This window comes from Anabrus simplex, chromosome 4 (assembly GCF_040414725.1).
Source record: "Anabrus simplex isolate iqAnaSimp1 chromosome 4, ASM4041472v1, whole genome shotgun sequence".
Classification (NCBI taxonomy): domain Eukaryota; kingdom Metazoa; phylum Arthropoda; class Insecta; order Orthoptera; family Tettigoniidae; genus Anabrus; species Anabrus simplex.
This window is the reverse complement of record NC_090268.1, coordinates 306,195,977-306,211,052: the sequence shown is the minus strand read 5'-3', so window position 1 is coordinate 306,211,052 and position 15,076 is coordinate 306,195,977. Positions and strand designations below refer to the sequence as shown.

The 15,076-nt window shown below is 39.6% G+C and overlaps 1 protein-coding gene across 1 annotated transcript in view; it reads left to right on the top strand.

Moving 5' to 3' along the window:
• The first annotated feature begins 8,539 nt into the window (after positions 1–8,539).
• LOC136872676 (putative GPI-anchor transamidase) overlaps positions 8,540–15,076 on the top strand; it is a 57,579-nt gene continuing 51,042 nt past the window's right edge. The window contains exon 1 of the mRNA XM_067146488.2: positions 8,540–8,763. Coding sequence (XP_067002589.2) covers positions 8,698–8,763 — 66 coding nt within the window. The 5' untranslated portion in view covers positions 8,540–8,697. The remainder of the gene's footprint in view (positions 8,764–15,076) is intronic.

Genomic DNA, 15,076 nt, shown 5'->3' with positions numbered 1-15,076 from the left:
AGCTCACATCTTCGTTCGTTCTGACCGCTGTGTTAAGAAGTGAGAGGTTTGGCAACTCCAAGCAACAAAAGCTGGCCAGCAGAAATGTCTCCATGGCAACCGCAGTGGACCCGCCCACGTTTCCATGGCAACCATACGCCCTACTCCCTTATTCCCAACCAGGTAAGCAGTAAACGGACCTTCCTCTAAGAAATGTCAGAATGCTTCTTTCAGTATTACGGCCTTACATCACACTTTTTTCATTTTGTTCGCGTATATGATTATCTCGATAAGGAGGTAAAATATTTGCAGATCTGTCTTCAACAATGGAAAAGCGGCAAGGATGGAACAAAATTGTTGCCACGTGTTATTCAGGCATTGGTTTCGTTAATTCGAAACTGTCGTTTGTTGATTCAAAATTACATTATAGTAACAATAAAATGTCTCACAAGGAAACCTTTCCAACTGTAAGTCTCCAATCTGATTGAGATTTGGTACGACGACTTCAATAGGAATGTTTTATTCAGGCATATCAAAATTAGATGCCCACTCGTATATTTAGTACCTGTTTTGGGCTGTCAAAGTTTGCTCATTTAAGCACCGCGTAGACAGGAGTGAGTGGCAGGAAGCAGGCAGAGGTGGAGAAGTGATATCGATGTGTGTGATAGAGAAAGAGTGAAAACGTGATACGTGAATTGGCCGGCCGCTCCGCCTCTTCCTGCTTCCCGCCGATCACTTCTGTCTATGCGAATCCTATCGGATGCTACTGTCGGCAGTCCTGAAGATGGTTTCCCGTGGTTTCCCATGTTCACACCAGGCAAATGCTGGGGCTGTACCTTAACTAAGGCCACGACCCCTACCTTCCCTTTCCCATCCTTGCGTCGCCGAAAACTTTTGAATTGCAACTGCGATGTTAAACCACTAGCAAAAAAGCAAAAATAATGGCTTCTCGGCCACCATGAGAATGGTAGACAACAGGACTTTAAGGTGAGAAATAATACACCTCACTACAAAGTTGTCGACAACCCGGAGTCGAGAGACCGGCCTGCAAGTAGATGATCTAGATCGCAATACCCGAAGTACGGCATAAGGCACGTGGCGTCAGAGCTGCCGCAGAACACCACGACACGAGATCATGCACTCATATACACAGGACGCGTGCAGTGCCTTTTACTACACGATTATCTACAGCGAATTAACTCAAGTCGCTCGTTAATTGATGAAGCACGTAATCCGGACTTCCTGTTTAGTTGTTAATATGGGCGCCAACTATAATGGAGCGTTGGGATAGGATAACTTAAGCGGCCAAATTTGGAAGTACAATGAGATGCTACCAACGCGACGACTGCATCGTCAGATAATTCATATACCCCACAAACAACATCCAAATTTACTGTATTTGTGACGTTTATACAGTACCGTCAAGTACAAAATGGAGAACGCATACATACATACATAGGCCTACATACGTACCGTACTGTACATATATCTTCATTTTAGACTGTCATGCCTTTCAGCGTACAGTTTGTAAGCCCCCCCCCCCCGCCCCGTGCGAAATTACTAAACGCCTCCACAATCCTTTATTTCTCCTAAGGCCGTGGCCTCGTTTAGTTCCATACCTATTATCTATAAACTATCAGAAACTGAGTCTAACCATCGTCGTCTTGGTCTCCCTCTACTTTTCTTACCCTCCGTGACCGAGTCCATTAATCTCCTAGACAACCTCAGCTCATATGACCCCACCACCGAAGCCGGTTCATGCGTACGGCTTCGTCAATGGAGTTCATTCCTAACTTAGCCTCTCTCTCCTAATTCCGAATACCCTCCTGTCATTGCTTCCACCTGTTTGTACTGTACCCGCTCAAAGCCTGAGTCCCAACCAGCATTTATCTCAGGGAGTGTTACGGTCCGAATCCATCGCAACTAATACTCAATAAAAAAAATATTTTGAGATATAAGATCTCAAACTAAATGTAAGGGCGCCATCCAATCAGTACTACAGGGTTGAACGGGACACTCTAATCTTTAACTTTAAGGCTCATCATAAAACACACAAATTATATATATTCAGATCAAAGGGAAATCATGAAGGCTCCGTCCTAGGAATGGGGACGGATATTTAAACGGTCACCAAGGGTTTACTATGCTACAAGAACAAGAACCTGGAACTGTTTCCTTGCAAATGGTAAAGGAGCATTTATTTAAGTAAACAAAAGAAATTTTACACACAATCAAAATCTGTTGACCCTTGATTTGCCGGTAATTTGGCAAATTATTCCTGAAAATGATTACATAATATTTGTCACTTTTGACCACCCTTCCATTTGGGTGGTGGAACCGTTGATATCTGAAGGTATCAGATTTTCCTTCGTTAACACCATGACCCTATTTGATCATGGACCAATTACCTGTTGGCTAAGTAGGCGCGATCACATGGACCATGTTATCGCCTCCACTTTGACTGAGATGAGACCAACCCGGGAAACTACAAACTCTCCCCGGGTTCCTAACCAAGATATGCTAATCGTTAGTTGAAGGAATTCGACAAAGGGACTCTAACCTAATGGTCCAGATGTAGGGATTTGCCTTCATTTTACACATATTAACTTAACTTATTATTTACAACCAATTGACATTATTACGTTAATTCGCCAGCTGACTTCCCTAGTATCATCCATCATCAGCATCCGAAATAATAAGAAAAATAAAATAAAAAATATTTTATTAAATATGATTATTATTATTATTATTATTATTATTATTATTATTATTATTATTATTATCATTATGTTTCGTGTAGATCACGATTATCGTAACCCATAATCATCCTCGGACTAATATTTCAACTTTTCGCGATTTTATTTTATTTTCATCTGAAATAAATAAAAGTACCTTCTTTGATTATTCTTCTTCTCCTTCTTCAAAATATTCTCATTTTTATTATTATTAGTTAAAAATCTCAAATTTTTCATTTCAACTCCCAACATCATTATTATGTCCAAAATATAAAAAAAGTAAATTCTTCTTCAAAAAAAAAGTATTTTTTTATATTTATTATTATTATTAATTTTAAAAAAAATTTATTTCGCCTGTTACACGGTAGTCCACTCTTAATATGTTTAACGCATAACCCCTTTTACAACTCCGATTTATTTTGGCACTACTCAATCCAGATATGATTTACTTGGAATATTATTATTATTATTATTAATAATACTATTATTATTTCGAGAATCTTTATTTTTATTCCCCATCTTTATAATTTGGTCACATACGTTCTCTCCCAAACAGAAATCACCAAGATCCGAATTCACATCGGTCGGGACATAATAGTTTTCGAACCCGCAACCTTATTTTCGTACTGCCGTTAATTCATGGAGACCATATGCTCCTAAGACAATTCTCAAATCCCATAACACCTCGCAGTTGGGCAAATACCTCCAATCTCTGCAAGTGTTAAATTATACCTTCCTTTTCCATTTTGAAGTCCATTTATCCATTGGAACTCTTCAAAACATTTTCACAAATTAACCCTCGGTGTGTGGACTCTATTCTGCCACTCAATACACCGGTATATAAATACAACCTCTATGTGGGCCTTAAGATCCATCTATTTCTTCATCAACATCAGTACAATTCACTTTCATTTCGGGCCGGATTTCTGTCCCACAAAACTCCAAATCTCAACTTTTGGCTCAAATCCCTCTGGATCTCAAACATAGCGTGACCATATTATAAAAGTGCCTATCTCGTTTCTACCAAAATTATGATTATTATGGAGTCCAAAAACGTTAAATCAAAAATTAGTGTTAAATCCGGATTCACTGCACAAATTATAATTATTCACGGCACATGTGATCTCCACATTTAAATTACTTTAATTTGCAATCATTCTATCCAACTAAGCCCGTGCCTTTATTCTCAAAGATTATTATTAAACACGCCTTTACACATTACCAAATTTTAATGTATTACTTCGACACTTGTACATATTATTATTATTTTGTCCACTGGCGAACTTCGCGATATTTACAAACAAATCAATGGACTTCATTCCGTCCCACAACAATTTAAATCACTTGGCAATCCTACCTCTGGATTATCTTAACAACATGCCTTAATATCTATAAAAATTCCGATAACGGAAAAACACTTTGGAAGCACTCCTAAATGAATATTTACATTATCTTTACGTGAAACGTGCTTCATATCATAGCAAACAACTCAAGCGCTTGAATGAACAACTCAACCCTACTATACTCTATTTAATAATCAAAATTATGATGAGTGCTTGATCTAATCTACATATTAATTTGTCCCTTTGTCTATCTATCTTTGAACTTATACGAGCCGTAACGGCTCGTTTCACAATCAAGTTACCATGATAAAATATGATTTTCTCCCCCTAACGATAGCAATCTATAAGTATGTTAAAAGGTACTCAACTCTGCCATTGTAGTCTGCTAAAACCGGACGAGAAGCCATAGCCCCTCCGGTTTTTAGCAATGCATTCCACTGGTATTCATGCCAGCTTGAAGAATTAATCCTTGACCCTTTTCAACTTTACACATTTTGAATAAAAACAAATAAATTAGCTGTTGCACTTTGGAATAATTTCCACCCTAAATTCTATTCACAAATTTTACACTCTCGGCCTTGTATCTAGCCCACTTAATGTAAATATACATTCTTCATTCCTTTCCCGGACACTAGGAACATGGGATACCTCAGGTTTCCCTTTACAACGGCCCGTACGCGCACTTGAATTTCCCGTCTCACGTTCGTGTAGCTGACCAGGTATCAGTTTAGAATGGACTGTTTACTAGGTGACATAAACACTCGTGACCGTTCTCATGTAACGCACTTCCTAATCTGTTGGTAGAATCTCACACTCCGTAAGTTATGATTTACTGAGTCCTGTCTATTTGAAACACTTCATACTAGTAGACTGCTCAAGACTGTAATATGAGCTACAACACGTCATGAATCACTGTACTATGTAACAATATAATACTTTGAACTCTACTCCACGAGTAAGTACACACTCGCACCCCTGGCGTAGTCACGGCTCGAACGCTTTGTCAAAAGTAGTTACGCACCACTGGCGTAGTGACCGCCCGAACACTTTATCAGAAGTACTTTCGAGTCCTAGTATACGACCTCATATTTATACTTGTATCCCCTCTCTTCCGAGTTCAACGGAGGTCATCTTGTGACGCACAGTCCCGATATCTTCATACGACAGTTTGCGGTTTGGCCTGTGGCTTAAATATATGATCCAATGATGTAATTATGTTCTCAAATGCTCTATACCAATTCTCAACTATTATCGTTCGCTGGTAATGGATATATTCGCGAATTTAGCTGCCGTATCCCGGCTCGGGGTTTCGCGCTCTATTGTGGCGTCCTTTGATTTCAGCCAATCAACGAATAGCGTCCATGAATTCTCAGAATTTCACCATGCAATCTCCCGTAATTATTAACTTTATATGAGTTTTATGGTATAGTAAGGCTCCTAAATTCCACTTTATTCTGAATCGATATTTCACTTCTTTCTATCAGTTTAATCCACGGAGTTAGCCTCGCTAGTGCTTCTTACAATACGAAGTTGTCGCCTTGCTTTGGTCAAGTGAATTTTTCCATTGGTCCACCTTACCCACGTGACCGGGAAGGCTCATATTTTTTTCTTCCAGTGCCAACCCCGTGTTCCACTCCCGCTAGTTACATGGGGATACCTCGCCATCATTTCTCAGAAATTTGCACCCGGCTCCCTGCGCTGTTGCTACTACCAAGACTGCCCGGGGCTAGGAAAACTTTGGCAACAAGTTACCCTCTCTCTTTCCTTGTTGTTACAAATTCTGAGAAACCTAATTCTGTCCCTCATTGTGTTTGTTAATCTCACTGGAGACAACATTCTGTGGTATGGTGAAACCTGCCATCTCGGCCTGGCCTGTTCTTACTGTACTTGACAGCAAGATACTATTTATTCTGAACATGAAATATATATTCCTCAATAATTCATCATAATTACAATTGCATGACGCTTATCACACCCCCACCAGGGTGCAGTACCAGCAATCATTCTCACTACTTTCACGTCTATTACTTCAAATAAATGAATAAGATCCTGAGTCTTTCTTTCTTTCTTTCTTTCTTTCTTTCTTTCTTTCTTTCTTTCTTTGTTTCTTTCCCGCAAAGGATTAGTGGTCTGAAAACAGACCGGTGTAAAGATAATTTCGTCCGGGAGCTGATCTCCTTAGAGAATACTGTTGATCGCAACTGCGAGCTCACTGCATTAGCTTTGCTGCACCTTGTTTCATTGTCACTTCCTACACTGCCATCCTGGGGAAACACACATCCTAAATACTTGAAGTGATCTACCTGTTCCAGTTTTGTATTCCCAACCTGACATTCATTTCTCTTAGGTTTCTTCCCTACTGGCATAATTTCTGTCTTGGAAATGCTCATTTACACATCATACTTACTGCACCTATTTTCAAGTTCCAAGATATTGGATTGCAGGCGTTCAGCACATTCTGTCATCAAGACTAAGTCGTCGGCATAGGACAAACTGCTTAATACGTTTCACCTAAGTGAATCCCTCCCTGCCACTTTATACCTTTCAGTATATTATCCATGGAAACAATGAACAACACAGGTGAAAGATCATGGCTTTGTCCAACCCCTGTAAATACCTTGAACCAAGAACTCATTCTAACATAAATTCTCACTGCAGCCCAACTGTCAACAAAAATGCCTTTGACTGCTTTTAATAATCTATAATTCATACCATAACCCCCCAGTATGGCTAACAGCTTTTCTCTCGGCGCTCTGTCATAATGCCTTCTCTAGATTTACGCAACATAAAACATAACTGAAAATGGTTTTCCGTGGTTTCCCATTTTCACACCAGGCAAATGCTGGGGCTGTACCTTAATTAAGGCCACGGCCGCTTCCTTCCAACTCCTAGGCCTTTCCGATCCTATCGTCGCCATAAGACCTACCTGTGTCGGCGCGACGTAAAGCCCCTAGCAAAAAAAAAAAAAAAAAAAAAAAACATAACTGTCTGTTCCTCTCGTAGAATTCTTCAGTTACCTGGTCCATATTGAAAATTTGATCCTGACAGCCCCTCTGTCGTCTGAAACCACACTGGTTTTCATCCAACTTACTCTCAAATACCGATCGCATACTCCCTTCCAAAATGCCAGTGAAAACCTTGCCTGGTATACTGATCAATGAAATACCTCGAAAGTTGTTGCAATCCTTCCCGTTCCCTTGCTTACAGATAATAATAATAATAATAATAATAATAATAATAATAATAATAATAATAATAATAATAATAATAATAATACTGTTATTGGTTTTACGCCCCACTAACTACATTTTCGGATTTTCGGTTGTCGAGAATTTTGTCCCGCAGGAGTTCTTTTACGTGCCGGTAAATCTACCGACACGAGGCTGTCGTAGTAGACACCAGGGAATGGTCACATGAAAATAAATTCTTCTCACGTAAAAGGAAATATTCCTTAATAAAATCGTTTTTATTATTATTATTTATAAACATGTCTTGACTCCTTGACTAAATGGTCAGCTTTGAGGCCTTCGGTTCAGAGGGTCCCGGGTTCTATTCCCGACAGAATCGGGGATTTTAATCGCATGTGATTGTTCTTCTGGCTCGGGGACGCGTTGTTTATGTTTGTTCCAACACTCTCCTCTTTATATTTAGACAACATACCCTACTACCAACCACCACAGAAACACGTAATAGTGATTATAATACATTCCTCTACCAAAGATTGGCGTCGGGAAGGGCAGTGTACAACACTGTTAAGTACTCCGAAATATTTTTCTTGAACATTTCGATTCCTTCAATAAACTGAAGTCAAGTCATACTTTCCTTTCTCGTATAGTACGTATAAAATGGGTATATAGACGTCGATAACTGGACAAGCATTACCAAACCCTCAAAATACCTCATATACAATTCATACACAAAACATGAATAGGTTGGACATATTTGCCGACAGAGTTTTCGGAAGGTGGAACAATAGAGATCATGTGGAGAAGTATATATTTTTATTTGTATTGAATTGTGCATATAATACTCACGAAGCATGAAGGACCAATTCTACTATTTGGAAATCCAAATGTGACACGAACAACCGTACTGTCACAGTTCCATGTGCGTGCACGGTAAAAAAAAATGTGCAAGGCTGTGCCATCTACCATCCAAGATCGAATTTTGTGTAATTATTAGCAGCAGTAATAGTCTTGTAATGCCATCTAGTGACTTCACTGCTAAATTCATCATCGACCTATCGAGCTTTGGAGCGAGTCGGAATACGAGTTGGGTGGCTTTTGGTTTATTAACAAGATATTTATTGATTAGTAACAGAAACTAATACTTTTTAGTTAATCACTAATTAATTATACATTCATTTTCATCTGTCATTCTATGAATTCTCGTTGAGTAAGGGTGTGTAATGTATTCGTAGTGATTAATCGATGTTGATCTTATTCTTATCGACGTTTTGTTGTGGTTTTTGTCCATGGGAATTTGGGATCAGCTGTTTATGTTTGTTTTTGTGTGTGAAGGAGAGCAAGGAGGTGTTGCCTCTACTGTATTTGGTGTTGCCGACTGGTGTGGACGAATTGTGTCGTGCGTGTGTTTCTGTTCGTGAATTAATTTAGATTAATTCCTTTATTTGTTGTAAAATGTATGCGAGTTTAACGATTCTTTTTGTGCCTCTATCGTTGTTTGGTTGTTGTTACACGATATCAGTAAGTAACTCAATAGAATTAGTTTATAAATATTAAACTAAAACTAATTAAACGTGTACAGGTATATAAACAGTACTTCAATGTTGTTACTGCCTCAGAAGGCACAGAATTCGGTAGTTTCGAGGTTGTGATCCGTTCAGCGGATTACACACCGGTAGGTTATTGTACCCATTTACCAGATACTGAGTGATTTCCTTTTAACCTCTTCCACTTACTGTTTAATTTGCTTTGTTTTGTAGATATAGACCGTTTACGAAGTTAATCTCACTTTTTGAGTACTTTGTGCTGGAAGCTGGTATGGACTTTCTGGCTCGTCTTCATAGTGCAATTAGGTTATGTTCCAAGATAGAACTGGGAAGGTGAAAATGGTTTTCCGTGGTTTCCCATTTTCACACCAGGCAAATGCTGGGGCTGTACCTTAATTAAAGCCACGGCCGCTTCCTTCCCACTCCTAGCCCTTTCCTGCCCCATCGTCGCAATAAGACCTATCTGTGTCGGTGCGACGTAAAGCAACTAGCAAAAAAAAAAAAAAAAAAAAAAAAAAACTGGGATTCATTGATTTCAGTTTAGATTGCAGTCACTGATAGCTGTTATTGCGAGTGGCTCTTTTCCCACTTGTGCTCAAGAAGAATGCTGGTGAATATAGTATTTCTTTTAAAGCACAGAACACTTATGCTATCCTGGGTCCACATAAAGTTACACATAGTATCTTCAAATAACATAGTTACTTCCCATACTACATGGAGTATAGGATAAATGATCAAATATATCTTTCACTCCTAAAATCAGTCAACAGTGACTACAAATTTGCTTGCTCTCATTTCCTCTTTTCCTTAGCTGTCATTCGTTTGGATTTTGATCCTTAGTGACCTGTTGTTGTTGACATGTGAAATCATAACCTATGCGCTAGTTAAATAATGGAAAGGAACAAACAAGTGATGAATCAAGTCATGCAGAGAAAAATAGGGAAACTGGATATGAAGAGCAGAAATGGATGTGGAAGATTTGGGAATTTGAGGATAGCAGTGTACAAATGTGTGGAGATTGCCCTTGTCCTTTTGTGTTTTCATATTTTTCCTTATCTCCTTTTCTATTACTTCCTCTTCAGGTGCACATTCTGGCCTTCTTAAAAACAGTTATTGTGTTCATCCTATTGCATGTTCCTGTTCATTTTTCTGTCTGTATATTACTTAATAATGACGGATCCGTGTGGGAAGAGGGAGGAACAGAAAGAAAATAGAAAGACAAGCATGAAAACAAAACAGAACAAAAACAGTCTTCATTTACTGCCGTCGTCACATCTCATCTATTTCAAATGTTTTACATGTGAAGATGCTTTGCTCTGTGCCAAGGGACCCAAGTTTATTCAAGGAACCAGGCCCTTTTTTTTTTTTTTTTTATCGATATTGGACCATTCAAGAATGGAAGAATGTGATGTTCAATAATGATACTCTGATTGGCTTGAGAGCTGAAGATGCCAGACATGCAGTACAAAAGAATGGTACGTCTCTGGACAAAACCAGCAATACAACTAAGTTTATCCATTTGTGATAAAATGTGAAATGTGAGCTGAATTATGGTTGATTGGTGGACTCCTTTTGTTCCCATTTATACCATGCTGGCATGTGTTATGCTGCATATCATTATAGATGCCCTAATTAAGTTAGACACTACACTGACTTAAGCTGAAGACCAATTCCTTGTAACAGATGACAGTGTAAGATCTCATCCTACTATGATAGTGCATCAGTATCTTCAAGGATAGGGCCTACATTATCAGGCAAATAGACTGGCCTGTGCAGATATTAATGCAATCAAACTTTTATGAGGCATGTTAATAACACTACTGCCTCTCACCCGGCGGCCCCAGGTTCGATTCCCAGCTGGGTCAGGGTTTTTTAATTGTAAATGATTAATATCTCTGGCCTGGGGACTGGGTGTTTGTGTCATCCTTAATGTTCCTTTCCTCACTATCAACACTCTACACTTCCTCTATTCCAATTACACGCAGGTTCATATCACATGGTGCAAGTAGGGGCAAAAGATCTCTATAGGTCGACGCCCTGAACAAATAGCATTTTTTTTTAACATTATGCTACGGAGGTGAACACTGATGTCTGACAATCATTGTGGCTGGGACCTGTTCAGGTAAATCCTGGGAGACCGTGCTTAGCAAACAGCCTCTCGAAGAGAGTGTGGCACCACTTGTAAGGTCACTATTATATGGCAAACCATTGGTGTAATTAATAATAGCGCATAATTTATAGTCATCCTTAAGTATTGTTGATGACACTTTTGGTAATGAAACATATCTGTGTTGAATTCTGGGAGTGACACCATGCTGAATACATCAGCCATTAGCAGCATTCTACCATCTGCCTACTTTTCAAAATGTTGGTAGTTTAAAGATATTTTAATCTAAAAGTAAAATACTACTTAGAATGGGTTGATGTATCTTCACACTGACAATGAACACTTTTATCTCTCCTGTATGTTGTGCGAGGTAAGATTTATAAGATTTACCATAACTTATATACCATATATCCTGCCCTCTGAACCATGTGACCTTGCCGCGGTGGGGAGGCTTGCGTGACCCAATGATGAAGCAGATAGCTGAGCCGCAGGTGCAACCATATCGGATGGGTATCTGTCGAGAGACCAGACTAACGAATGGTTCATCGAAAGGGGGGTAGCAACCTTTCAGAAGTTACAAGGGCGGCAGTCTAGATGATTGACTGATATGGCCTTGTAATAATACTCAATATGGCTTAGCTCTGCTGATACTGCTGCACGTCTGAAAGCAACGGGAAACTACAGCCTTAAATAACTCCCGAGGACATGCAGCTCTCTCTGTATGAATGATGTACTACTGATGATGGCTTCCTCCAGGGTAAAATATTCCAGAGGTAAAATAGTCCCCCATTCAGATCTTCAGATCAGGAAGATGGATACTAACATTCTGCGAGTTGGAGCGTGGAATGTTAGAAGTTTGAATCGTTGTGGTGGGTTAGAGAATCTGAAAAGGGGGATAGATAGACTAAAGTTAGCTGTAGTTGGTATAAGTGAAGTACGTTGGCAGGAAGAGCAGGATTTTTGGTTAGGTGACTACAGAATTATCAATACAAAATCAAACAGGGGAAATGCAGGAGTTGGTATAATAATGAGTAAGAAAGTAGGGCAGCAGGTAAGCTGCTACAACCAGCATAGTGAAAGGATTATTGTTGTCATGATAGACACCAAACCAATGCCCACTGCAATAGTGCAGGTTTATATGCCTACTAGTTCAGTGGATGATGAGGAAATCAAAAGAATATATGAAGAATAGATGATTTAATACAGTATGTGAAAGGTGGCAAGAATCTAATTGTGTTGGGAGACTGGAATGCAGTGGTAGGCCTAAGAAGAGAAGGTAATGCAGTAGGGGAATTCAGATTGGGACAGAGGAATGAAAGAGGAAGTCAGCTGGTTGAATTCTGCACCAATTTAGTCCTTGCTAGTACTTGGTTCAAACACCACAAATGACGGCTGTACACATGGACGAGACCTAGAGACACTGCAAGGTATCAAATAGACTCCATTATGGTTAGGCAGAGATTCAGAAACCAGGTGTTGGATTGTAAAACTTTCCCAGGAACAGACGTGGATTCTGATCACAACTTGTTGGTCATGAAATGCCATCTGAAGTTGAAGAAATTGAAGATAAGGAATCCAGTGAGATGGTATCTAGACAAGTTGAAAGAAAAGACTCTGAAGGATTGTTTCAAGGAACATGTTGAACAGAGACTAAATGGAAAGGCTGAAGGAAACACAGTAGAAGAAAAATGGAGAGTCATGAAGAATGAGGTCAGTAGGGCTGCTGAAGAAATGTTAGGAAGAAAGGAAATATCAACTACGAATCAATGGATAACTCAAGAGATACTAGACCTGATCGATGAACGACGAAACTACAAGAATGCAAAACAATGAAGAGGGCAGAAAAGAATACAGGTGATTAAAGAATGAAGTGGATGGAAAGTGCAGGTCAGCTAAGGAAGAATGGCTGAAGGAGAAGTGCAAGGATGTTGAAAGTTGTATGGTCCTAGGAAAGGTAATGCTGCATACAGGAAAATCAAGGAAACCTTTGGAAAAAAGGAAAACTAGATGTATGAATATTAAGAGCTCAGATGGAAAACCACTTCTAGGGAAAGAAGACAAGGCAGAAAGATGGCAGGAACATATCCAACAGTTGTATCAAGGTAAGGACGTAGATGATATGGTTCTAGAACAAGAAGAAGCTGTTGATGCTGATGAAATGGGTGATCCAATTTTGAGGTCAGAGTTCGACAGAGCTTTGAGGGACCTAAATAGGAGCCAAGCGCCTGGAATTGATGGCATTCCCTCTGAATTACTAACTGCTTTAGGAGAAACCAGCATGGAGAGGTTATTCCATTTAGTGTGCAAGATGTATGAGACAGAAGAAGTGCCATCCGATTTTCGGCAGAATGTTGTTACACCTATTTCCAAGAAAGCTGGTGTTGACAAGTATGAAAACTACCGCACCATTATTTTAGTATCTCACGCCTGCAAAATTCTAACATGTATTATTTACAGAAGAATGGAAAGACAAGTTGAAACTGAGTTGGGAGAAGATCAGTTTGGCTTCAGAAAAAATATAGAAACACGTGAAGCAATCCTGACTTTATGTTTGATCTTAGAGGATCGAATTAAGAAGGGCACGCCCACGTACGTGGCGTTCGTAGACCTAGAAAAGGCATTTGATAATGTTGATTGGACCAAGCTATTTGAGATTCTGGAGGTGATCGGGATCAGGTACCGAGAAAGAAGAATTATCTACAATCTATATAAAAATCAGTCAGCAGTGATAAGAATCGAGGGCTATGAAAAAGAAGTAGCAATCCAGAAAGAGGTGAGGCAAGGCTGCAGTTTGTCCCCCCTCCTTTTCAGTGTTCACAGTCATCAGTGATCTGCATTTAGGGCTGTTGCCCAGGTGGCAGATTCCCTATCAGTTGTTTACCTAGATTTTTTCTTACGTAAGAACTTGGATACTGATCGAACATTTCCCTTGATAAATTATTCCAAACCCTAATTCCTCTTCGTATAGATGAATATTTGCCCCAATTTGTACTCTTGAATTCCAAATTTATTTATATTACTGTAAAACTTACCCAATACTTAATTTAATTTTGTGTGGCTATTTCTAGCCGAGTGCAGCCCTCTGTTGAGGGTGGGCGGCATCTACCATGTGTAGGTAACTGCGTGTTACTGAGGTGGAGGTTAGTGTTATGTGTGGTGTGTGAGTTGCAAGGATGTTGGGGACAGCACAAACATCCAGCCCCCGAGCCCTTGGAATTAACCAATGAAAGTTAAAATCCCCGACCCGGCCGGGAATCGAACCCGGGACCCTCTGAATTGAAGGCCAGTACGCTGATCATTCAGCCAACAAGTTGGACAATTTACCTAATTAAATCATTCAATAATCTATTTATATTAACCTAATAATTGATGAACTGTACCCTGGGAAATACCCTTGCAAATGGAAATTCCCAGTCCAAGGGTAATCGCCTTCCAAATATTGGTGCAGGTTGTGAAGCAAGGAACAGGAGCAGTTTATGACATTTAGTGACAGAGTGTAAACGTGTTATTGGGTGTTTGCTTTTAAGTATTTTAAGCTCAGCGGTTCAATATGACTTGTAGAAAATGAGATATTATTTGGCTTCCATTTGATGTTAAAAAGGAATCAAGGAAATGAGTGTAGGCCAATATAGAACAGGCAGTAAAGGAAATCAAAGAGGAATTTGGAAAGGGAATCACAATCCAAGGAGAGGAAATGAAAACCCTGAGATTTAACGATGATATTGTTATTTTATCTGAGACGGCAGAAGATCTAGAGAAGTTGCTGAATGGTACAAGATGAAAATAAATAAGTCCAAAACAAAAGTAATGGAGTGCTGTCATACAAAGTCAGGTGATGCAGGAAATATTAGATTAGGAAATGAATTCTTAAAGGAAGTAGATGAATATTGTTACACACTGGGCGAGTTGGCTGTGCGTGTAGAGGCGCGCGGCTGTGAGCTTGCATCCGGGAGATAGTAGGTTCGAATCCCACTATCGGCAGCCCTGAAAATGGTTTTTCCCGTGGTTTCCCATTTTCACACCAGGCAAATGCTGGGGCTGTACCTTAATTAAGGCCACGGCCGCTTCCTTCCAACTCCTAGGCCTTTCCTATCCCCTCGTCGCCATAAGACCTATCTGTGTCGGTGCGACGTAAAGCCCCTAGCAAAAAAAAAAAAAAAATATATTGTTACATGGGTAG